General features: G+C 40.1%; 1 protein-coding gene across 1 annotated transcript in view; it reads left to right on the top strand.

Moving 5' to 3' along the window:
* dock11 (dedicator of cytokinesis 11) overlaps positions 1-21450 on the top strand; it is a 63651-nt gene extending 42201 nt beyond the window's left edge. Inside the window, exons 40-54 of the mRNA XM_053343326.1 lie at positions 203-318; positions 504-641; positions 2378-2560; positions 2931-3044; positions 3519-3734; positions 6287-6344; positions 7540-7646; positions 8441-8563; positions 9331-9444; positions 10614-10760; positions 13348-13558; positions 14530-14720; positions 15003-15103; positions 15307-15445; positions 20492-21450. Coding sequence (XP_053199301.1) covers positions 203-318; positions 504-641; positions 2378-2560; positions 2931-3044; positions 3519-3734; positions 6287-6344; positions 7540-7646; positions 8441-8563; positions 9331-9444; positions 10614-10760; positions 13348-13558; positions 14530-14720; positions 15003-15103; positions 15307-15445; positions 20492-20581 — 2048 coding nt within the window. The 3' untranslated portion in view covers positions 20582-21450. The remainder of the gene's footprint in view (positions 1-202; positions 319-503; positions 642-2377; positions 2561-2930; positions 3045-3518; positions 3735-6286; positions 6345-7539; positions 7647-8440; positions 8564-9330; positions 9445-10613; positions 10761-13347; positions 13559-14529; positions 14721-15002; positions 15104-15306; positions 15446-20491) is intronic.
* Positions 21451-24345: the final 2895 nt, after the last annotated feature.

The raw sequence follows: 24345 nt of genomic DNA, 5'->3' as shown, positions 1-24345 counted from the left end.
TAATTTGCCTCATGAATGAATTCAAATGAAATGCACCGACGTGTGTCAGACATCAACCAGAATAGTGCTGATTCTTTGACACAACATCGTGAGCTTATGGCACGCAGAAATGTAATAATTGTGTATTTCATATGTTATCGGTATTATTAATGTGTGTGTGTGTGTGTGTGTGTGTGTGTGTGTGTGTGTGTGTGTATTGTAGGGACGGGGCCATCAGAAGCAGAAATCCATCATCAGGCTCTGCTGGAGGGCAACATCTCCACTGAAGTCTGCCTGAGTGTCCTGGATGTCCTCGCTCTTTTCACTCAGAGTTTCAAGGTCAGCACACTCACTCACTCACTCACTCACTCACTCACTCACTCACTACACTGATGATCAAACAATTACTCAGAAGTGTGTGGATGTGCACTGTAGTATCTATGTGAAAAAGCAGAAAATAGATTTGGTCATACTTGCCTGTGTGTGTGTGTGTGTGTGTGTGTGTGTGTGTGTGTGTTCCTCAGAACCAACTACTGGACAGTGAAGGTCACAACCCCCTGATGAAGAAGATCTTTGACATTTACCTGACCTTCCTTAAAGTCGGCCAATCAGAAGCTGCTCTCAGACATGTTTTTGCCGCACTCAGAGCTTTCATTAACAAGGTATGTCAGCACATTCAACGGCAACACACACACACACACACACACAGTATGTGACTCACATAGACACTGATGATAATGGGAGGCTATGTTTTTGATGCTGAATTCTGATTTCCATTTTCCAGCAGTAGAAGATAAACAGCAGTTATGTAGGCTTTTGCCTGGCTAACCTACGTGGCATTCACATGGGTGCTCTGTCTCTGCCTGCTATTAATCGCCATTAATAACATCAACAACAATCATATAGAATAAATATTTATTGATTCTTGTGTTTACTTGAGTCGCTATGGGCTAGTTCCCATATTCACATGTTATCTTGGTGCTCGTCATCTCATGTATTTTTAGATTTCTTATTTACATTTACATTTGTTGAGTAGAAAACAAGCTCTAACATGACTCTGGAAAGAGCAGCGGTGGATTATGTGCAGTTCCCAAGAGGGGTACCACCCACTTCCTGTGATGAGTCAATGGAGCAAAGCAGGGAAGACTGTTCTGGCATGTTTTACTCTGTTATGGAACTGACTGACAGACAATATACAGCTCTCTGCCTGTTGCCAAATGCAAAAATGGGAAAGAAATGCAATGAGATTTGACTGACATAAAAGCTGGACATTGAATCCAAGGTTCATTAAAATCTTAGAGATTTTAGCCTGGATTTTTTTTGGGGGGGGGGTTGAACACATCCCATGATAACACCAAAATCAGCAGCTAATTGTTCCTACTAACACGTTTGTCAGTCTGAAATAGCTTTTTTTCCCCTGTTGATGGATGAAGATAAACGCCAATTGAATTACAATTCATCTTGAGGGAAGAGAAAACTTGTTAATCCAATGAATCCTCCTTTTGACACTAAATGAAAGGTCACTGGCTCCTTCATCCTCCCCGGCAGCAGATATGTATCAGACTTCATGGAAAGCTATCAAATAGTTCAGTAAAAAAAATAATGTCAACCTCTTAAGTGCTTGAGCAAAGGTCAGAAATAAACAAAGTCAGTGGGGTTAATCGTCTGAGGAAGAGGAGTGTCTGTATACAAATTCCAGTCTATCCACTGGTTGTTCAGTCTGGATAAATATAAAGAAAGAGTAATGAGTTTTGAGAGACTAGCATATTTATAGTTTTGGTCTTTTTTGTGGGATTTGTTAACAGTAAGAAAAATAAGTAGTTCAAAAACATGTGCTCTTTAGTTGTAAATACTACACAAAATATTAAAAAATACAAATACAAAATATGTGTCAAACATAGTGTCAGTGCAGACAATACAGAGACAACTTTTGCAATAATTGAAATGTCCTCATGTCTGGCCCAAAAAGCCTCAAGATGTTGCAATGATTGTCATTTCATGCATTTGCTGTAACAGTGTCTGGAACACCGACTGCCACCCAGAAATACCCCAAACACAGCAAAATAATAAGAAAATACACACACGTAGTAATGGATCAGGAATGATGATTGAGAGAGTCTATACTGCATTAGTCTATACATTGTTTTCTGGAAAATCCTGCATAGTATAACTTTAGGTTTGTCACTCCAACTGTGAAATATGGAGATGAACTTGATTCAAGCCCAGGGAATAAAAACCACTAAAAAAAACATCTTGTAAAGTGTAGAGACGTTTCAAATGTAACAAAAATCACAACTACTACTATTGTCCTGCAGTTCTCCCTACATCCTTACACCATTATCTAATCCCATCCCTGCCCACAACCTTCCTTTAATACACTAACACGTTGTCCCGTCAGTTCCCGTCGGTGCTGTTTAAGGGCCGTGTGACGCTGTGCGAGGCTCTGTGCTGCGAGGTGCTCAAGTGCTGCGTCTCCAAGCTGGGCTCTCTGAGGGCAGAGGCGTCGGCCCTGCTCTACCTGCTGATGAGAAACAACTACGAATACACCAAGAGGAAGACCTTCCTGCGCACACACCTGCAGGTGAGTGTTGGTTTTTTGAAGCAGAGGGAGAAATGTCCATCTGTGTTCATACATTTTACCTGCATAGTTAACAGCAGCTGTACTTTTAATATTCAGCACATCTGGTTGTCTGTAACAAGATCTCTCATGATCTCAGTATTTAATCACCTTCATGTTCACCCTTGATCTTTAGCCTTTTCTTTCTGTTCTCACACACTCACACTTTGTTTGCTTTCTTAAGGAAAGAGAAGAAACTGATGGCAAGGCACAGCAGTTTTATATATTTGCGCATTTCATACACAATGGCAACTCAAGTGTTTAAACCTCATAAACTTTTTGGATGTTTCTTTTACTCTTTTGATGTCTTTTTTCCCCTCCTTCCTCTGCCCAGATCATCATTGCAGTAAGCCAGCTGATCTCCGATGTGGCGCTGACCGGCAGTTCACGTTTCCAGGAGTCTCTCTCTATCATCAACAACTTTGCCAATAGTGACAAGGCCATGAAGGTACAGTAGAAGTCGTCTTTAGTTAAGAAAACCAAGAAGTCATTATCAGTCACTGCTCTTATATTAGGACATAAAAGCAAATCATCAAAATGCATTGAAACACACTGTTCAAGTCCAGAGAGGATTCTGTTTACTCTCTGTTTAGACTAACTGCTGGATCCCATTCTTAAAACACTCTGCACCAATGTGAATAAATAACTTAACAATACGACTGATACAGTTTGTTTAGACTGTCAATATATGTGAGGTGAAGATGATGGATGACAGATGCTCTGACAAGGGGCCAAGCCACAGAGAGTTTGAAGATTTGGCACACATACTTTGGTGGGAAGTACAAAGTAGCACCAAAGGGGATCTGCTAATTAGGAAATATCAAATTTATATTAAAAAGACAAATACCCTGAGAACTGACAAACTTCTGACCCATCCTGCATGTTTATTATGTGCATGTTTCCTCATATCTTTGTAATTTAGTCCACAGCGTTCCCGTCAGAAGTGAAGGGTCTGACCAAGCGGATCCGTACAGTGCTGATGGCCACAGCCCAGATGAGAGAGCATGAAAAAGACCCAGAAATGCTGCTGGACCTGCAGTACAGCCTGGCCCGGTCCTACGCCAGCACCCCAGAACTGAGACGGACCTGGCTGGACAGCATGGCCCGAGCGCACCTCAAGAATGGTGATCTCTCTGAGGTAAGAATAGGAAGACATTGTCTCACTTTTTGGCCCATATTTAATATATCAGTCTCTGTTTTTATTGTCATCTGTTTTCCAGATAACTATCTCTATAAAAAATGATGTGCACCAACTTGACAGACAAGTCGTGTGTGTGACACTTTTAGTCATCTTTGCGTACAATCTTATCATCACCATGACAGTGGGAGTGATCAGTGTTTGTTCTTTAAATGGGACATTTTTGCTTTGATTTTTTTTTTACATGCACCTCAGGAATGAGAAAGCAGGTGCTGAACCAAATAACTAAATCTGTAACTTTGGGAAAAATGTCGTGGAAAAATGATGTTTCGAGCCTTCAGGGTGCGTGATGTCCACTTGTGATAACCTGTTATATTATACCTGCGTTGGGAGCTGCAGTGTGCGGACATTATTCTAAGGTGACATTGACATGTGCACCAACATGACCAGCGGGAACATCCAAAGTAAACACCACACAGCAACTGACGTGCACGCAGAAGCAATCAGCCTTTTATCAGTGTGGCGTTGTTGTATTTCGGTTGTTGTTGTTTGGTGTAAAACTAAAGACAGATGTCGGAGGAGGAATAATAGATGGAAAGTTAGCATTGGCAGGAGACGCAATTGATAAGGAAAGCACAAAATTTAAAGAAAACGTTATTCATTCAACCCACTCGGTCAAAGCAGATGTCCGCCCACCTAAAGCCTGGCTGTGATTGAGGTTCCTTCCCGTTAAAGGGGTGTTTTTCTTTTCTTTTTCTTTTTTCATATGCTTGTTACAGGGGAATTTTGGGTCTCTGTGATTAAAGAATAAAGTCTCGACCTGCTCTGGAGCAAAAGTCACCCAAGATAACTCCTGTTGTGATTTGGTTTTATATAAATAAAATTGACGAAACCATATCTACATATCAGCTTTCTCCAGAACAGAACACAAACATACACACACACACACACACACACACACACACACACACACAAAACAATGCTTAGATGTTCTAATGTTTAGACCACAGACTTAGTAAGAGAAACAACACAACCACAGTGTATTAAACTGTTTTAACACATCATACACTAAACCGAGATGGCAGATTGAGGTTAGTTACTTTGTCCAACAAAAAGATTTTTTTTCCTGGCTACTATGAAATAAACAGAGTTCAATGCCAACAAAGGAGACGGTCAACTGAGTTTAAACACAAGACGGTTGCTGTATGAACAAAGTCATGATCCTCAGTTGACAGGAAACTTTGCACATGATACATAATTTTGTTAGTACTGTACTTTGGTTGGGTTGGACTAACATTCTGATGTTTTACTGAATTCTTTTGCTCCTCTTCAGTGGAAGGTCAAAGGTCAAGGCTATTTAACCCATTTTCTTTACAAGCAAGGCTTTCTCCAACAGGACAGCACAACTTAAGCACTCGTTAGCAGGGCACCACTTACCAGTCCTGGTAATAAAATAGTTAATCAAACTCTTATGAATTAGTCAAGTTTCTATGAATCAGTCAATTTTCTGAAGTTATGAATTCTCTGGCGTCAGGGACCATCCTTATAGGATAACAGCTGTCCATAGTTCGGGATTTTGGCGGAGTTCCGCGGGATGCGATCTTGTTGAGCTCTGGTGATCCCGAATTCGGTCCTAGTTGCTGCACTTTTGTAATGAGGGGTTTATGCACCACAACCTTCTCTCTATGTAACTGTGGACAGACTGTTCTTGCTGACACAGTCTTATCCTGCATTGACATTCTCAGTCACCTGAGGAACAGTTTCTCTGCTGGTGTTCTTTGCATATTGCACTAATGCCATAGCATCACAGTCATCAAATGTGCATTGTCAACATTTTCTGACCCTATTAACTGATGTCTTTCCCATAGATCTAAATGCTGACTGTGTCACTTTATTCAATGTTCCTATTTAAACAGCAAGCAGTTGAACAGTCTTTGTGACTTTGTGCTCCTAACATCTGTGCCCCAACAATCAACCTTTTTTCAAAGTCACTTAGATCGTTACCTCTTGCCATCTTAATACAAAATCAGAATCAACTAGGCCTACTCAGCATTTTTATACCTGGCACAGGGCATGAGTGGATATATATGCTTGAATGTTCCATGCAGTGCACATGTGTGGAAGCATCTGCCGTCATTATGTTTCTCCACACATTTATTTAGGTTTTTCCTGTAATGTTTCCCCCGACTACATGTCACCTTTAGGGCCATATTCATGGATCAGAAAAATGAATCATCTCACTGTCAGACATTACAAGTGAAGCCACAGCTAAATGTGCTTCAGTAAATAAGGGAAACTCAGGAATTAACAGCAGGACTGCAAACAGTTGAACTTTTCACCTGGCAGCGCTCCTGGCTGTGGTGGCAGTTTAGATGGTAGGTGTGGCTGGTGGGCGTGAAGCACATTGTGATGAACTTACAGTTGATCAGCCAAGCATTATAAATTACTAATTACAGTCACAGTAATGCCATGGTGGCAATATTCTCACTGATTCAGTGTCAGTGAAAGCTGTATAGAAACTAAATCTGCTGGTGTTTGTTTTGTCTCCACAGGCAGCCATGTGTTATGTTCATGTGGCCGCACTGGTCGCTGAATACCTGCACAGGAAAAGTAAGGCCCTCCTCTTTCTATACACACACACACACGCACACACACAGACACACACATTATACACTTACCTACATTTGTGGCTTACACAAATAATACTGCAATCGAAGCCTGAGCAGTGTGTATGCAGCTTTATTAAAAGGCCATGTTGGTTGAACTGTCATGTAATATACTTAATAGTAAAGTATTTTCCTTAAAACAACAACATCCTTAAAGCAACACAAGAGTGAAAAGTAATCCCTCTAAGTCATTACTACTACGACTACGCGTCGCATGTGGCAGTGTGTGCAGCTGCAAAGACTCTTCAGTCTGCCTGCACCTTCTTTTTCTTTCTATGTTCAGGACATTTCAGCAACAGTGGGATGACTCTCAAAAAAACAACAACATAGTGACATAGCACTTCTGGTGTCACTGAGCCGGGGCAGGAGGAGCTCCCTAACCGCAACCGACAAATCCTACTCATTCTGCCTTGGAGAAAAACATTTGTGTGTGTAAAACTGCCATCACAGTGAGGGAGTTCAGTTACATACTTGGCGAAGACCGTGACAACGTGACAACGTGACAACGTGACAACGTGACAGACGGAACATTAAACTCAAACTCACATAACCTTCACCAGGAAATGTGAACACTGTTTGTAGAGTATTGTGATCCTCCTGGAAAATTTGCCTGCAGTGGTAATAAAAGGCACACTGGTCTGTTCACTGACTGTTGTTAGATACAGCATGCAAACACTCCACAGACTGATACTATACACCAGCACAGTAACTTCTAGCAAATATCCTCACGATGCTGTTCCCCTTTTTTTCATGGTCTTTATCTAATGCAAAACCTGCTGTCAAATAATCCTTTAAACAAATGTGCGGTAGTTTTTATTGAAAAGGACTGTCAACGGACAGAGATGGTTTGTGAGATGCAATAGTTAGACGATAAAGCTAATCTGAGAGGCTGCAGAGTGTGCAAGGTGTCGTTGCTGCCACCAAGCATAGACCAATATTTAGAGGAACTACAAAACAGTTCCTCACAAATAAGTGAATGTAACTCTCACAGATTTCCATTTGGATTTAGATTAATTTTCATTTTTGTAAAGAGCCAGCTGCTTAAACACTGCATCTGCCACTGTAATCAAAACATTGTTTTTGGTGTCTGTGCGAGCCAGTTTTTGACCTTGTGGTTTTTTTTTTTGTTCATTTGTTAGAACTGTTCCCCAGCGGCCTTGCAGCTTTCAAAAAGATTACCTTGAATATTGAAGAGGAAGCTGCCATGAAGGAGGACACTGGAATGCAGGATGTCTATTATACTGAGGTGTGGCATCTGCATAGGAGGCTGTGCTTAATTAACCCCACAAACACCAGCTGGGTTGATTGTCATTGAATTCTACAGAATATCATCATAACTAGGGCTGTTACGAGTGGACAAAATGAGTATCGAAAACTGTCAAATGCTGAAAGCTTTGTGGTCATACTTGTAATCTTGCTGTATATGTGTGTGTTTTATTAATAGTTTTACACTATTTTATAAAGGCTGCATGTGTTCAGGCATTAAACACTTGAGAAAAGGAAAATCTGAAAATGAAGAGTTGACACAATGACCAAGTTGTCTTTGTGTTTTTTAGTTATTTTTTTTTAAATATTTTTTTGAATAAGAACTTTGCAAATAATCAGTGTACAGTCATGACAAAGTGTAATTGTAAACTGATGTGGATTCAAAGGATGTAAGTATGTACATGTAGTTGTATATTTGATAGAGAAAAGGAACAAAAGGAGGCAAAGTTAGGAAGTATGTTTGCTGTCAGCTGTCAACCTGTCAAGTAGAAACAGCTGCATGTTCTAGGACAAGCAACTCCTTAGGTCATATCAGACAGCACCAGATGAGAGAAAGATACATTCTAAGTCATACAAACTTCAAAATGTCATTTTTCAATTACAAAGGTATGAAAAATGGCTTTGGTATGTGTAGTGTAACATGGGTTATGTGTATCAATAATAGTATGAAAAATATTCCTAGCTCTAATCCTAAAATCAACTCTTGATGTGTTTAAATGATGACTTGATACTGTAAACATGTATTTTCGTTATATCTTTTCTACCCCTTTTTAGGAAGTGTTGGTTGAACACCTTGAGGTCTGTGTGGACGCGCTGTGGAAAGCCGAACGCTATGAGCTCATCACTCACATTGCCAAACTCATCATCCCAATCTATGAGAAGCGTCACGAGTATGAGGTAGCACAGCAACCTCCCCTCACTCACAGATATATTGCATAAACACGCAGCCGCTGTTTTCTGCCCATCTTTGCAAAGTGATTTATCCACGCGGTCATGTTTATGAAGGTCGACTAATCACACCTATGTAAGGACTTTCTCCATAGAGAATATGTGTAAAGTTTACCCTGTTCGTGTTCCCCTCATCAATAAACTCCTTGGCTTCTGCACCTTGTTTAGTTGCACTCACAGGACTGTCAGCCTCCCTTCACTTCTTCATTTTACTCCAGCAATGTGCCAGCAATGCTTTACACCACAAACAGTACAAGTAGTCACTATGCTTACACAACATAATACCAGGTCATCTGCTGAAACTGTATATTTTCAGTGCCACTTTTTTCCCCTTTTGGGAATGCAGTTTTTTGTTATCCCTTCCCTTTATCTTCTTGAAAACATCATCAGAATGGAGCAAGAAGTAGCAGCATTCCATCCATTCAACTGTTTGCTAAACATGCTCATTCTGTTCAGTGTCACAGGCTCGTTTTTGTGCATATCGGTCCAAACATTCACATCAGCTTTAGATGCATCAAGTTTTCCGGTGCACCTAAACTCCATGTCTATGGAGTGTGGCAGGAAACCCTTGCAAGCTTCCGAGCCACATCCTGTTAATGGAAAAAATATCATTACTACTTTGTAATGACAGCTTTAAGCCATGCTACTTGTGTGTGAACTGCCTGTGTTGCATGCAAAATATGTCAACAATGATGCCATCTGTCCTATTTTTCCAGAAACTAAGCCGTCTATACGACACCCTGCACAGAGCCTACAATAAGATAATGGAGGTGATACAATCAGGCCGCAGGCTGCTGGGAACCTACTTCAGAGTGGCTTTCTATGGACAGGTGAGGTTGACAAGCGGCTTCAAATGATCTTTTATCTGCAGAACAGTTTCAGTCACCCCACACAATAGGCCTGGGGTGCGCAACCATGATGTGTCTCAGCACTGTGCTGTTTGCAGAGTTGGTAAAATGGATTATAAATCAAATGGATGTGGTAATGACTCATCCTTTCAGGCAGACATTCTTTTTAAATGACTGCATCCCATCCCGTTGCAATTAAAATGCATCTCAGAGAGTGAAAATGAAACACTGCGTGCTATAAAGATTTCAAAAGAGCCAGCCTGTAGTCCTCAGCGGGGGATAGAATCAGTGTAAACACAATGGCTCTGCACCACTTTTAAAATAGAGTGCTGCCTTCACATGGCTGCATAGGAACTTCATTAACTGAAGGAACTTTCACACATCATAAAGCAGCTGTGACAGATAATGGTAAGATTCGCCCATCAGTTTTAGTTGAGGATAATTGTATTCAGTTTTCACCTTTTTACTTTTTAAAATTCAGTATTGTTTTGGCAAACTCACCAAAATATCAGCTGATTGATGTCAGTCCTCTGGTCTCTGACTTGTTGTTCTCGGGGCAATAAATGAGACTCACCAAGTTACCACCATGTGAAAGAAATGACCATCTATTGATTATATAAAAGAACCAATATTGTATTATTAGCATTTTGGGGCTAAAGAAGACCCTCATTTTTTCATGGACATTTTGTGGCTCTATATTTTTTTGCTGCTATTAGGCAGGAAATGATGGTAATTCAGCCATACAAATACAAAGCAGGATGTTCTATTGTTTTTAAAAGAATGAATACATTTCCCAAACTTAATGTGAAGCAATCTGTACAAGTTGCAAGTTGGATTTCAAAGTGAATGCCTTACTATCCTGTGATTAAAGAACAGCTGTAATAAATCAACAGCTGCCCTATCATGTCTCAATCCCTTTGTTGTGACTGTAAAAACACTTTTGCTGGTAATGTAAGCTACTCTTACAATGCAATACTTACATTAACAGCTTGTTTAAATTTGATTTGATTTTACTGCTTTGTTAAATGTTTTTCTCTGATGAATGTTTTAGACCTATTACTGAACTAAACAAGTTTTTTTAAAGCATATTCCTCCCATTATACTTCAGCTGGACTATCTTTTATCATACTCAACATGTGTATTTTGCACAGGGCTTCTTCGAGGAGGAAGATGGGAAGGAGTACATTTACAAGGAACCTAAACTCACTGGCCTGTCAGAAATCTCTCAGCGGCTAATGACACTCTACGGAGAGAAGTTTGGATCAGAAAATGTTAAAATAATCCAGGATTCGAACAAGGTAAAGTAGATACAGTGCAGCTCGAGAATTCCTGAAGCCTTTAGAATTTTCTGCATTAATATGACCAAAAACATGATTTATTTTTACACAAGTCCTAAAATTAGATAAAGGGAACACAGTTACATAAATTAGGCAAAAATATCAAATATATTCATTTATTTATTGAGGAAAATGATCCAATCTTACATAATCGTGTGAGGCAAAGTAACTGGTGTGACCCCCTTTTGTAGCAAACAATGAAATGTTTCCAGTCTTAGTTCGGGGATGTTGGAGGGCTTCTTTGCATCAGCTGCCCACTTCAGGCCTTGCCACCGCATTTCTGTAGGATTAGGGTCAGGTCTTTGACTCAGCCATTCCAAAACATGAACCATCTTCTGCTCTAACTATTCTTTGGTAGAACAACTTGTACGTTTAGGGTCTGTTGACCTTTTCCTGTAGAATTTGCTGGTACAACCCTTAACTCCCTCAATGATTCCAAGCCGTCGTGGTTCAAATGTAGCAAAGCAGGTTCAAGCCATGATACTGTCATCACAATGATGAATGAGGTAAGGTTCTTGTCCCAACCAAGTGTTTGTTCATGACCAAACAAAAACGCTTACAATTGAAGCTAAAAAGTTCCATTTTGGTCTCATCTGACCACAATATGTTCCCAACCAGGGACATGCACATGATTATAGAGGGGCAGGGGCTCAAACTCAGAAAAGGGCAGCATGTGCGCGCGCTATGCACGCCAAATTTTTTTTCCGGTCCTTTACACAATATGGAAATTAATGTAAAATTAAAAAATAAAGTGCTAATAGAAAGCTAACTACTTAGCTGTGTGTTCTGTGTAGATGAAAGTGATATGCAATTGCCATTTCTTTTGTGTCAACAAATTATTGTCAACATGAGTTCATTCACATTATCAAAGTCACAGTAAACTTTATATCTAAACCTCGGACCTGTACTTCAGACCTGTAGTGAGGGAAACATGATCCGCCGTAAACACGGTGCATTTTATTTTGAAAATTAACCCGGTGTTTTATTTTGTATTTTGTACACGATTTCCTGTCCCGCACGATCTGCTTTGTGCTGAATTGACGTCCGGCAAAAATAGAAGCTGACACATTGACTAAAATAGAGCGTTTTTCTGAAATATTACCCATATTTAAGCACGTTGAATAAGTGGACGGAGACTAGTTAGACCATAACTCACAGGTTCAAGTTGCTCCACTGTCACGTCTCCTCAGTTATCCATGGGGCAGCTGCTTCTCTCTCTCTCTCTCTCTCTCTCTCTCTCTCTCTGGCGGCTCTGTGACCGAGCGGAGCCGCAACGGACAGAGAAGCAGCGGCTCAACACACACAACAACCCCGTATTACAAGAAAATGGGTACGGTAAAATACTGTGGAGTTTTTGTACCGGCGTTTGTTTTTACATTCCTAACAGGAATTTATTAATGTTATTTATAAAACAAAAGAAAACAAACACACGCACACACTCACACACACACACACACACACACACACACACACACACACACACACACACACACACACACACACACACAGAGGGCACTTTTTAATACGAGCCAACAGCCTTCTGGTTTATCCATATGGTCTTGAGCAAACCATAGATGGCAGTTGTTGTTTTTGGAGAAAAGTTTTCTCTTTGCAACTCTGCCATTCCCTCCACTAATGTACAATAGTGTTGGATGTCTTCCATTTGTAAATGGTGTGACTGACAGTTGACTGGAGGAGTTTAAACTATTTTAGAAATGGTTTTGTAACTCTTTCCAGCCTGGTGAGTACAGTATCAGGAACCTCCGTTGTTCAAGCTGTGATACATTTCCACAAACCTGTGATATGAGGCTCAGACTTTGATAGTGATTGTGACTCAAAATTCTCTTCTTTATATAAAGCATGGCCTCACCCAACTGTAATATCCCCCGCTAATGAACTGATAATCCCTGAGGTTCCCATACTTTAGCCACACACAGATATGCATCATTGTATCATTTTCTTCAATAAATGAACAATTACGTGTAAGGTTTTTGACTCATCTGTTTTATTGATGTTTCTCTATCTAGTTTTAGGACTTACATGGATATCTGATCACATTTTAGATCATATTTATGCAGAAATACAAACAGAGACATTTGGAAGTCTCGATGCGAGACCTTTGACTTTGAATTAGAGGATGTTATAATTAGTGGGAATACAAATGAAAATAAGACATTTAACATTGCCCCGCTCTAGTGTTTTGGTTTTTTTAGAAAATATTTGTCCAACATAATGTGGGAAATGTTCCTTCTCTTTCATCTCTATTGACCCATTGCAAGTATCAGTTTACATATTAAAAAGTGATTTGTTTGACTTGTTTTGTGCTGACTTCAGAAATTTGAACTACAGTTGAAGGGTCACTGGACGTTAATGACGTAGCATGTGTTTGAAGAAAGGGGATGTTGATGTTGGAGACATTAGGAAAGTTAAAGTTGCTTTTGGATGACATTTTCTTGACTACTCAGCAATCCACATTCCAAGTCTCATCTCAATTTGTATCTAAAGTATTTCACATCAAAGTTTTGATCAAGTTTGTTGCTTCTTTCAGGTAAACCCCAAAGACCTGGACCCCAAATTCGCCTACGTCCAGGTGACATTTGTCAAGCCATACTTTGAGGAGAAAGAGGCGCCAGAGAAGAAGACTGACTTCGAGAAGTGCCACAACATCAACCGCTTTGTGTTCGAGACACCGTACACGCTTTCAGGAAAAAAACACGGCGGGGTGGAGGAGCAGTGCAAGAGGAAGACTGTGCTCACAAGTACATGAACACACCCCTTCACACACACACACACACACACACTCTTCTGCCGCATTTAACATGTAGAGTCAAGCAATGACAGAAACCTTGTTTCATATAAAAAAGAACCGAACAGTTTAATTAAATCTGGAAGATAAAACTTGCACAGCTTCTAAGCTTTCATGAAATTAAGATGTTTTTGTTTGGTTTTTTTACATCTGACCAGAGACAACAGATGAAAATGAGCATGCTGGATTTCTCAAAAAGCGATTAAGACTAGTCCTAGATTAAGACAAGATTCTGTAAAAAAAATCCATTGAGACACAAGTCTAGTCTTGGGCCAATTTCCCTTTTATGGGAAATTAGTCTAATGACATGTTTTGGAGAGGACTCTGATTGTATGCACTCTGATTGAACGCCCATAATCCCATAATCAGTTGTACTGTACATGTGTGCAGCGTTGTCTACAAATGGACTTTCATCACCTCCTTAATGGCAGTAAACACTGAAAACAGCTGGTTAGTGTAGCACTAGGCAACTGTATCTCAGGTTACACCCTATCCTGCTTATCTCAGATCATTGCCAAGCTCCCTCACGCAATGCTACAGTATTTTATCTAGCTAACCAAATGCATGTAGTTATCAGTGTGCGCATGCAGCTCCCACCGAAAGAGACAATACTCAGAGAGTCTCTTTGACTGAGCCTTATTGTTCATGGTAACAAGCTGAGCAAACACAACAGATGCTTTTCCTCACTCTGCTGATTGTTTGCTGTGGCATGAAAACAAATATTGCATTGTCACTATAAACTGCTAAAACTTTTATAAAGTGACGCTTTGTCGGCGTTTTTGATGCGCACAACTAACGACTGACGTTGTGTAAAGGGTCACCTGAAAAAACAACCCTTTTAAAGAAACGCATGACACTCATGCTCACTTCATCCCGCAGTTTGTTTTATTTGAATGCATGACCCAACCGCCCTCTTGTTTCCAGCTGCCAACACCTTCCCGTACGTGAAGAAGCGAGTGGAGGTGGTCGGGGAGAAGCACGTGGAGCTTAAGCCGGTGGATGTGGCCATAGATGAGATGAAGGCACGAACAGCCGAGTTGACAAAGCTGTGCTCCAGCCAGGAGGTGGACATGATCCAGCTGCAGCTCAAACTGCAGGGCTGCGTCTCTGTGCAGGTAAAAACTTCAGTCATTCAGAGACAAAAGTGTAAAAATAACAACACACATCTTACCACACTGCAAATCCCTCATGGGTTAACTAAATCTAATTTTAACACTTCCATTTGTCAATTTTTTCGCTGTACACATTAAACTTGTATAACAGAGACCTACAAGCTGCTCTTATTGTGCAAACTGGTTGAAGGCTATGAGAAAGCATGAGTGGTATATTCTGATTATAATCTGTACATCGATCAGAACACAAGAATGCGTAACACTTTCAGGCATGTTTTGCTGCAGGTGAATGCAGGTCCCATGGCCTATGCCAGAGCATTCTTGGATGACAGTAAATCAAACCAGTCAGGCAACAAGAAAGTCAAAGACCTTAAAGACATTTTCAGGTACCACATTTTCTTCTTAACGTTGTTGATTCTCATTTTAATTATTCTCTCGCTAAATATTTTCCTCTGTTTTTGTTGACGAGTATCTTTCTAATATCTTGTTAATTGATTATTGTTTTTGCCAGTTTGTATTTATATTTCAAAACATCTTATGAGTCAAAGTTTTGTGATTAAGCTTGTGGCTTTATTTTGAATAATTTCAGACGATTTGTGGAGGCCTGCAGCATGGCTCTGGACATAAATGAGCGTCTGATCAAAGAGGACCAGTTTGAGTACCATGAAGGCCTGAAGGGCAACTTCAAGGAGATGGTTAAGGAGCTATCAGATATCATTCACGAGCAGGTAATGTTATTTTTCTGGGCGTAGCCTAGATTACATACAATACTACACCCTTCTCCTTGATTCCGTAGATAGTTTGACTGGCTTTGATGTGTTATAAATAGAAATGTTGCTGCAGTAATGTAGAAATCAAACACTTACCCACCAGTGAAAGCAAACCCTCACATGTTTGAAAAAATCATGAGCTAATTTTGCCTGGATAAGTAAAAAAGGTGTTTTATTTATTGGCGCATGTGTGATGGGAGGATAGGTGAATGGAAATGATTATGTGTTGTAGTGCAAGAGTCAGTTCCCCTTTGGTTTTATGTATCCAGGTTTAGAGTTACATTTTCTGCCTTGAGTCCAGTACAGTGGATGTGAATAGAGTTTTTGTTTGTGGTGCTCACAGAATAAAATACATCGAATACATTTAGAAAATTCATCAGCAACATGAATGTAATCATCTGGATAATTGTCTACACTGAAAGACTTTCACTGGAACTGCTTTCAACTGAAGAATGAAGCCCTGTGAAGATTGTTTACAACGCCTTCTGCGGACTGTCAAAATAAAATGTTTCCTTAGGAACAACAGTATATCTCTGGTCGAAAGTCATGCCGATGAAAACTGTACACAGTGAATTTTGTGTATAAGCTAAAGTAATTTGTGTTTGTAGCCAAACTCTTGATTTACTTTAACTTTTTTCAATTCTGTGAGCAACAAATACATTTCATTTATCCCAACTGTATTTGATTCAAGGCAGAAATCTTGGTGTTAATATGTAAAAACCTGGTCACTTAAATCCAAAACCAGGTGATGAGTAATTTGTGTGAGGCGACCCTTTAAACTGACATGAAAAGTTACTGTAGTGACAATCAGCAGAGCAGAATCTCATTGCATTTGCAGGAAAGAGAGCCTCATTAATGAGACTGTCATCCACTGTGAACCATGTGTGAAATCTGTAACACACAAACTGTTAGACAAAATAAGCCCAGCCAAATTAACACTGTACATCACTGTGCACTTTCATGTTTACCCCTAACTACATCTTAATGGATACCACTGAATATGTAAAAATCACTTTTTGAAGCCAGACACAGGATGGCTTCTCGCTTCAACAGCAGCAGAGTTTGAAGTTCACTGCCCTGTAGTTTGCTTTTATGAAGAGCTCACAGTGCAAATGATCAGAACTGGGTGGTGGTGCTATAAAAAGCACAAGCAGTGAACCCTGCTGATCAGTTTTAATGGCACATAAGAAGCTATTATCACCACAATGACCCTGCTGATCAAGTTTAAACATGGGCTTGATTTGATAGACTTGAGCCTTGCTTTATTTCTGGAACTTTTCCATACACTTGCCACCACATGACAGCTGACACAAGAAATCATTAATACTGTTTGCATCTTAATGTTTAACAATGGTCATGAAATGAGTCATTAGGATTGCAACAGGAAGCTATTTAAATTTAATATCCAGGAATCATTAAAAATTGCATTTCCTCTTGAACATTTCCTGGAAAAATAATTCACAGTGTCCAACAAAATGGCCGACACGCTCATCAGCTTCTGTTTGCCGGCCGATTCCGTTAATGTACAAGTGGTTTACTTTTAGTGGTTAAAAACAGTGACATGCAGACTACAGGCTTCTCTAAAGTAGTGTGTGAAGAAGCTGTCAGACTGCATACTCCAGACCCAACGTGCTGTAACCTCAATATCATGTTTCAGTTGTGTAATGCTCTTCCCATCAGTGGATCAATGGTATTGATTTGTCGTGGCCATATAGTAGCACAGCTATCCTGAGCTCTGGTGTTTTGTGGCCATGTTGGGTTCCATTGTTTTATTCCTGCCTTCCTGTAATGTGATATTACTCTGATTGTTACCAAACTAACTGGTTTGACTTTTTCTCTCCAATGTGCTGGCCTTTAGCTTTAAGGAAAAAACAGGTAATGTGACCATAAGATGTGTTAAAGCTCACTTTTTCTCTTTTTTTCCCCTTTCTTAAAGATGAATTCTACATCTTATGGTTTATATGCAAAATCCATTCATCTGGATACCAAAAACAAAACATAAGAGAATCAAGATACCTTTTATAAACGGGTGTTAAATATGCTAAATGCTGTAATGAAATGTCTAATGAACACTTGCCAGCAGTCACACCTTAAACTGCCAACAGGTCAAATTTACCTGTACGTCTGGCTACCACATTTCTAATACTACAAAATGTAATCGGTCATTGGATTAGGGAATTGTCTAAAGTCACAAGATGAGTTTGTCCATTCATCATTCTTGTTTTATAATATATGTTTCTTAAAGAGCAAAAGTGGCTTTGCATGGCCGTCAGTATAAATCTGCAATGACACTGAAAATGTGTATTAGAAGGAACCAAGAAATTGACAACCACTAAAGTTTATTTATAACATCATAACACAGGTAGGACTACATATTTGACTAAGGCAACTAGAAAGTGAGGCTAAATAGCTCATAAACAAACAGTAACATGTAACACTCTCTGAGCAGACATTCAGCAGCTTTCCTGCACTTCAGCCTATTGACCAAAGGTTTTTTTGTTTTCTAGAATTTCTAAACCTGACCCTCGCCTAAATTAATACATTTCATATACAGGTGAATTTTACCCTGTGACAGTTAATAAATGTATGTGTTTTTACACTATTTTAGGAAACGTCAAAGACTGGGGGACATGAATATTTTATTAGAATATAGTAACAATACAAATGAAAACCCACTATGGGTCAGTTTTACCCCCCAGCAGTTCTGTTGTTAAGATCTTTCCATTTGAATGCTTTTTAAGGGTTAAAAGTGGTTTTGGCAAGCAAGGCAGACATTTGGGATTATCGATTTTCTCCTTTGACCAATGCATATTAGATCACTACAAGACATCAACAGATGTTTACACACACATTATGGCCAACACTGGTGCAAGAAATGGTGTTGAAAACCATGCAAATGAAAGAAGCCACTTATCAAATATGTTTACACACACACACACACACACACACACACACACACACACACACACACACAGTTTCCCAGATAGAGTTGGAACATTTGCACGTCCACACATGTAAACACTGCATCCTGGTAAGAGAGCCACAGCCCTATTCTTAACACCTCACCTCTAAAGCAAACCAGGACACTGCAGAGAACAAACACACTCAACTTATGTGGTTGTGAGTACAGAAGCTTAAACCTGTCACCTCTGGAGCATAGAACAAACACAACTTCGTCCTGTGAAAGTAAAATAATGAAAATTCACAGCTTGTCTCTGACAGACTGATGTGTTTAAATCTGCAGCTGAAATACAAGACTGCATATAAACACTTAGAGATCAGTCTAATAACCAGATGATAACCAAACACAGCTGATTTTACAGAAGCAGGGAAGCATTTCCTCCACTGATGCTCTTACAGTGTGTCTTGTTATGTTACAGAATGTTTGGCCCTTTCCTCCAGGGGTTTAGTCGAGGTCTTGTTACTGCTGGGTGCAGAGTCACGCATGTCAAAACAGAAAGTGAGCGGATGAACGCCTGTTGGCTGGAAAATGTGGCTTTCAAATATCATGACAGATCTACAGTGGTGTATGAAACGAAACTCAGAGTAACATATCTGCAGCAGGATGAGTCTGGCTATAATTCTATATTGTTCCTTGTCATCAGCCATTAAAATACCAAAGCAAACAATGAATTGATACTCCAAACAACTACTGTAACAACTTTATGGCCACTGCAGTTTATTTACATATACACTTAAAGTTTTCCTTTCTCATCGGCTCACTGGGTGTTACTGAAAATAGCCCCCTGCCCCAAAATACAAAACTCCTTCCTACTTGAGGCTAAAAAAAAAAAAAGTAACAGTAGTAACAAGTAGTAACAAATGAGCTTGGGGCTGAGTGCCACATACAGGTTTGGGGGGATGGAGGGAGTTTTGAGAGATGCACCACTATGTTGTTGGTTCTGATCTCGTAAAGGGGTCTGTGGGAAAATATTTTAGAATTACAGCAGCCTCATATATTAACATGCTTCAATTGCTTCTAGTTGCTGTTGGAATAAGACACACCTGCCTGAACATGACCATAAATCCGCAAATGTTTGGATAATTGCTTTGCTTAAGGGAAATAAATGCAATGCACATACACAAGCACACACACACAGTGGCGTTTCAGCCCCAGACTTTCCTTAGTGTTATTTATTGCGCTTCAACTGCCTGTCAATCAACGTGATCATCTCTTCAGATCAGATCATGATAATTGATAGGTGTAGAGAGATGTGTTGCCAAAACCAACACCTGACTTCAATCAGTCAAGTGTTTGCCCACAGTCCGAACTGAATAGTTCCTCTGGGCTTGTTCATTTCAACCTAGAAGAGCGTACATAGCTTGGCTAACTATCCCAGTCCACGTGTATAAATGATATTCACAAATATGATATACACAAATGTGACTCACCCTGAAGACCTTTACTTGTATGTATCTAAATACAGTGTCTCTAAGAGCTTCTATTCTGCTGCAAGGACACTTATATTGCTTATACTTCTCTGCTGCTGCAACAGCTGCTGACCTGAAATAAATACATCTGTTTAGTAACTGTGGTATAAACAGCCACAGTGGACTCCTGGTTCCAAACCTTTGGCTCACCACCCACATCTCAATGAATATAGCAATTCCAACAGTTCCAACTCCACCAGTCCAGTGATAATAAAATTGAAAACAGTGCAACAAAGTAGCAGTTTGGTGTGCTTATGAGGTCACCACAGTGAGAGAGTTTTCACATGCCAGAAAAATATTCTGATATCTGATAAGTACTGATTAAGAGTCATAACAAAGTCATGTGTTTTATAAGGTCAGTGACTAGACATACAGCAACCAGAAATACTTTTATATCTCTGTTTTATGTACTTCATTGTAGACATCACATTTTTCTCTCTTCATAGTTTGTCACATTCTGTCGTTACATGTGAACAAAAATACATGGAGTTGGTCATGAGTGTGCGTGTGTCTGACCTGTCTCTGTATGTAGTAACTGACACTCATCCTGTCTGTGTTTTCCTTCAACCCAAGATCTACCAGGAGGATATGATGCGCTCGCTGCTACAAAACTCCCTCCATGTGTTTCGTGCCATCAGTGGGACGTCCACCAACCTGGGCTGACCTCTGTCCCTCCACTGCCAACGCTCACCGCCGTCATGTAAATCCTCTCTTTTTCCCCTCAAGGATCTGAACTGGATGATGACAGGGCAGCTTTGTTACACGTCTGCCCAGCTACGCTTGCCAACCCCACTTCCAACCCCCAACCCCACCCCCCTACCCCAACGCCTCCCAAGTGAAGATGCCATTCGGCTATCTTCAGCATCTCTGCTGGATGTGTACTAGATGGTGGGGACTTAAAATTCAAACCACAGCAGCAGTATTTCAGAGGAATGTATCACAGCAACACCAACTAAATGTCAGCATGTCATGTTGAGGTGTTGCAGCTGAGTCAAGCTAGGTTGCATTGCACTTTTTTTTCTGCCTTGGCGACAAACTGCACGAGTGACTGTTGTTTCTTTCGAGGAAAATACTGTATTAAAGCAAATTTTCCATCCTCTCTCTGCAAAGTTGCCCTTCAGGTCTATGCAGGACACCACACTCACTCCAGAATTTTTTACTACTTGATTTACTTTTTACAAGGCTGTAGCCTCTTTTTTTATTGTACCACTATGTTTTGTTAGGCCACACAAGCAGGTCACAGAAGCAGGGCTAGTCCTAAACCGAAAGCATTGGGATACGCTTGACAAGGATTAGTGTTTATAGGCCAGAAGTGTGTTCCAGCCAGGTTGACAGAACACGATAAACAGATAAGTCACGTCTAAAGAGCAGCAGCTCGTAGGGAGTGTTGGGCCAAAGTAACCACCTTGTTTGTTTAATGACAAATGTAAAAGCCTTGACAGTCTGCTCCATAGTTGAAGTAAAGAAAAGGCAGACCTCAGGGTTATGTTGAAGCTATGTGACAGAGCTCCTCCTATGAGGTTTGCTTAGTTTTTAAAGAAGAGCTAAATTTCATTATAAATGTAGAAAATGTATTGGTTATAACAATATCCTACCTAGATTGTATTAGATAATGAATTATGTCATACCAGAAGTGATTGCAAATTTTATCAGAGCTTTAAAACAATCATTGAAACTGTGTTCTCGGTGGGGCTCATTTTATGGCTCGCACACATAAAAGTCAGTAAAAGGATTTGAGGACCGGACAAATTGATCACAGCAGTGTGATCATATTAATATCAGTGAAGTGAGTATGTGAAGAGTTCCTTTCATGTGGATTAAGATCCAGTGCCTTTGTGCTCTGCCTTCTGAAAAGATTCCCCTAATCTCAAGTAATAAGAACCATCACATGCTGGTTATTCACAGTATTTCACAAGTGCTACACTGAAATTAGCAGATAGATTAAATAATATTTAAGCAGATGTACATAATTTGTCATGCTGTAAATTAAATTCTGTATCCATGTATGTTTGTACGTACTGTATGTATGTATTTATATTTGTAACATGTTGGACTCTTGTTCGGTCCAAATCTGTCCTAGCAGAGATTTTTTTTAATTGCATTGTATACTGAATTGCAGCAGCTTGTAAAACTTAATTTGTGAAGCCTTTTTCCAATAAAAGCCTTGGAAAGCTATTACGATTCAGTGTTCACTCTTGCCTCTGGAGATAGCAGAAGTTGACAACATACACTATGGGCCCCCTGCGCCCACGTTGTCTAAATAACAAATGCACTTGCACCAGTCTGTGCGCCTATGGGCGTGTTGGTCTCAAAATGAGGTGTGGTCAGGCGCATTGGTGGCACGTTGCTATTTTGAGGCAGAGGAAAGCGATTGCGCTACTGACCAAAAAAAAAAACAGGTCTAGGGCCCTATTTTAACGATCTATAGCGCATTGCGTGAAGCGCGTGGCGCAAGTGCCTTTGGGGCGTATCCAAACCCACTTTTACTATTTTAACGGCGGAAAAATGGTCACTGCACCAGGTGCATGGTCTAAAAGGTTTGACTTCAGTCCCCTCATTAATCATAGGTGTGTTTTGGGTGTAACACGTGGTAAACCAATCAGAGTGTCATCTCCCATTCCCTTTAAAAGCCAGGAGTGCTGTCACTTTGGTGGATTACTATTATAACGTTGCATTTACCCAGCAATGTGTTTCAATAATATAACATGAGTTACTTTTGCTGAAAAGAAAGTTGGCTGATGATCTGCTAACCTGACATGTTATTCATAAAAAGGAAGAATATGGAGTTATAACTGACCAGTCTGATGAGTGTAGAGGTGTGTGTGGTTATACTGTAGCAGCCTGGTGTCATCAGCTGATTGAATAAACAGTGAGTGGCTGTGCGTAATGGCACTGCGCTCTGTGCATTATCTCAGAGGCTACAGACTTTCATAGGTTGTTAGGACTGTCCACAACGGCGCTCTCCATTTTTTACAATTAATCTGATAAATACAAAAAAAAACCAGGTCTAAAGTCACTGGTGCATAAGTTACTGTTATTTAAAGGGTGTATTATCAAGAGTCCAATATGCTCCTATAGGCGGGTATATAGGCGCAGACACTGTGCTTGTTACCACGGGGATGCGCAGCAGCACACAAACATGCAAAACATTACAAATAAAAGGACCACAATGTGAATTTGTCCGCCGTTAAAATAGCAAAAGTGGATTTGGATACGCCCCAAAAGCACGCTCTTCACGCCATGCGCTTCAGTTAAAATAGGGCCCTCTATCGCCAAAAGTATTGGCTCACCTGCCTTGAGTAAGTGACATCCCATTCTTAATCCATAGGGTTTGATATGATGTCGCTCCACCCTTTCGCAGCTGTAACAGCTTCAACTCTTCTGGGAAGGCTTTCCACAAAGAGTTATTTTAGCAGTGTATTTAGGGAGATTTTTGACCATTGTTCCAGAAGCGCATTTGTGTGGTCACACACTGATGTTGGACCAGAAGGCCTGGCTCTCAGTCTCCGCTCTAATTCATCCCAAAGGTCTTCTATCGGGTTGAGGGCAGGAGGTGCAGGCCAGTCAAGTTCATCCACACCAATCTGTCTCATTCATGTCTTCCTTTGTGCACTGCTGCACAGTCATGTTGGAACGGGAAGGGGCCGTCCCCAAACTCTCTTGCTATGCTGAATCATTCAGAGTTCCTTTCACTGGAACTAAGGGGCCCAGGGAGGCCCAGCTCCTAAAAAACAACCCCACACCACACTCTCTACACAATGTAGAGAGCTTCAGATTGAAGGTCACATGAAGTTTGGAGGTCTGTAGCCATTGATTCTGCAGAAAGTTGGCAACCTCTGCACACTATAGCGCCTCAGCACCAATTTATTCAAAGTAAACAAAAGATTTACATTAAAAGTAAACATAAAAACACATGTAAAAGCTCCCTTTAACACACTCTCCATATAAAATTTCATTTTCAGTTAGAATGGAGTAAATCTCTCAAAACACATGTTAAAATGTACATGTTAAACTGTATAATCCTGACATGTATCATTTTCATCTCTCCATAACCATGAAAACATATTTGAAGTGCATTTCACAAGCAACACACAGAATCATGTCAGCAAATTTCAACCTACAACAAACTTTGCCATCTGGAAACAACCAACTAATTCAGACCAAAGTCTTCCTAATTAGGTACAGATCATTTACTGTCCAACTTAAATTAGTTATTTGAAAATTTAATCAAACAGGTGATAACAATTAAGAGAAAGCATTAAACCACTACAGGCACTTTTTTCAGAGCAAATGCAGACAAATAGGTCTGCAAAACTCTCTAAGAAAACCTTCATTCCTACTGACAAAGATCTTGACTGTAATCTATCAGTATGGTGCCAGATGACAGAAATATAAAACAACATATCCAAGGTTGAATAACAACAACA

The sequence above is a fragment of the Scomber japonicus genome, chromosome 22 (genome assembly GCF_027409825.1).
Source record: "Scomber japonicus isolate fScoJap1 chromosome 22, fScoJap1.pri, whole genome shotgun sequence".
NCBI classification, from domain to species: Eukaryota; Metazoa; Chordata; class Actinopteri; order Scombriformes; family Scombridae; genus Scomber; species Scomber japonicus.
Note: the sequence above shows the minus strand (reverse complement) of the source record. Positions and strands in the feature narration are given on the sequence as shown.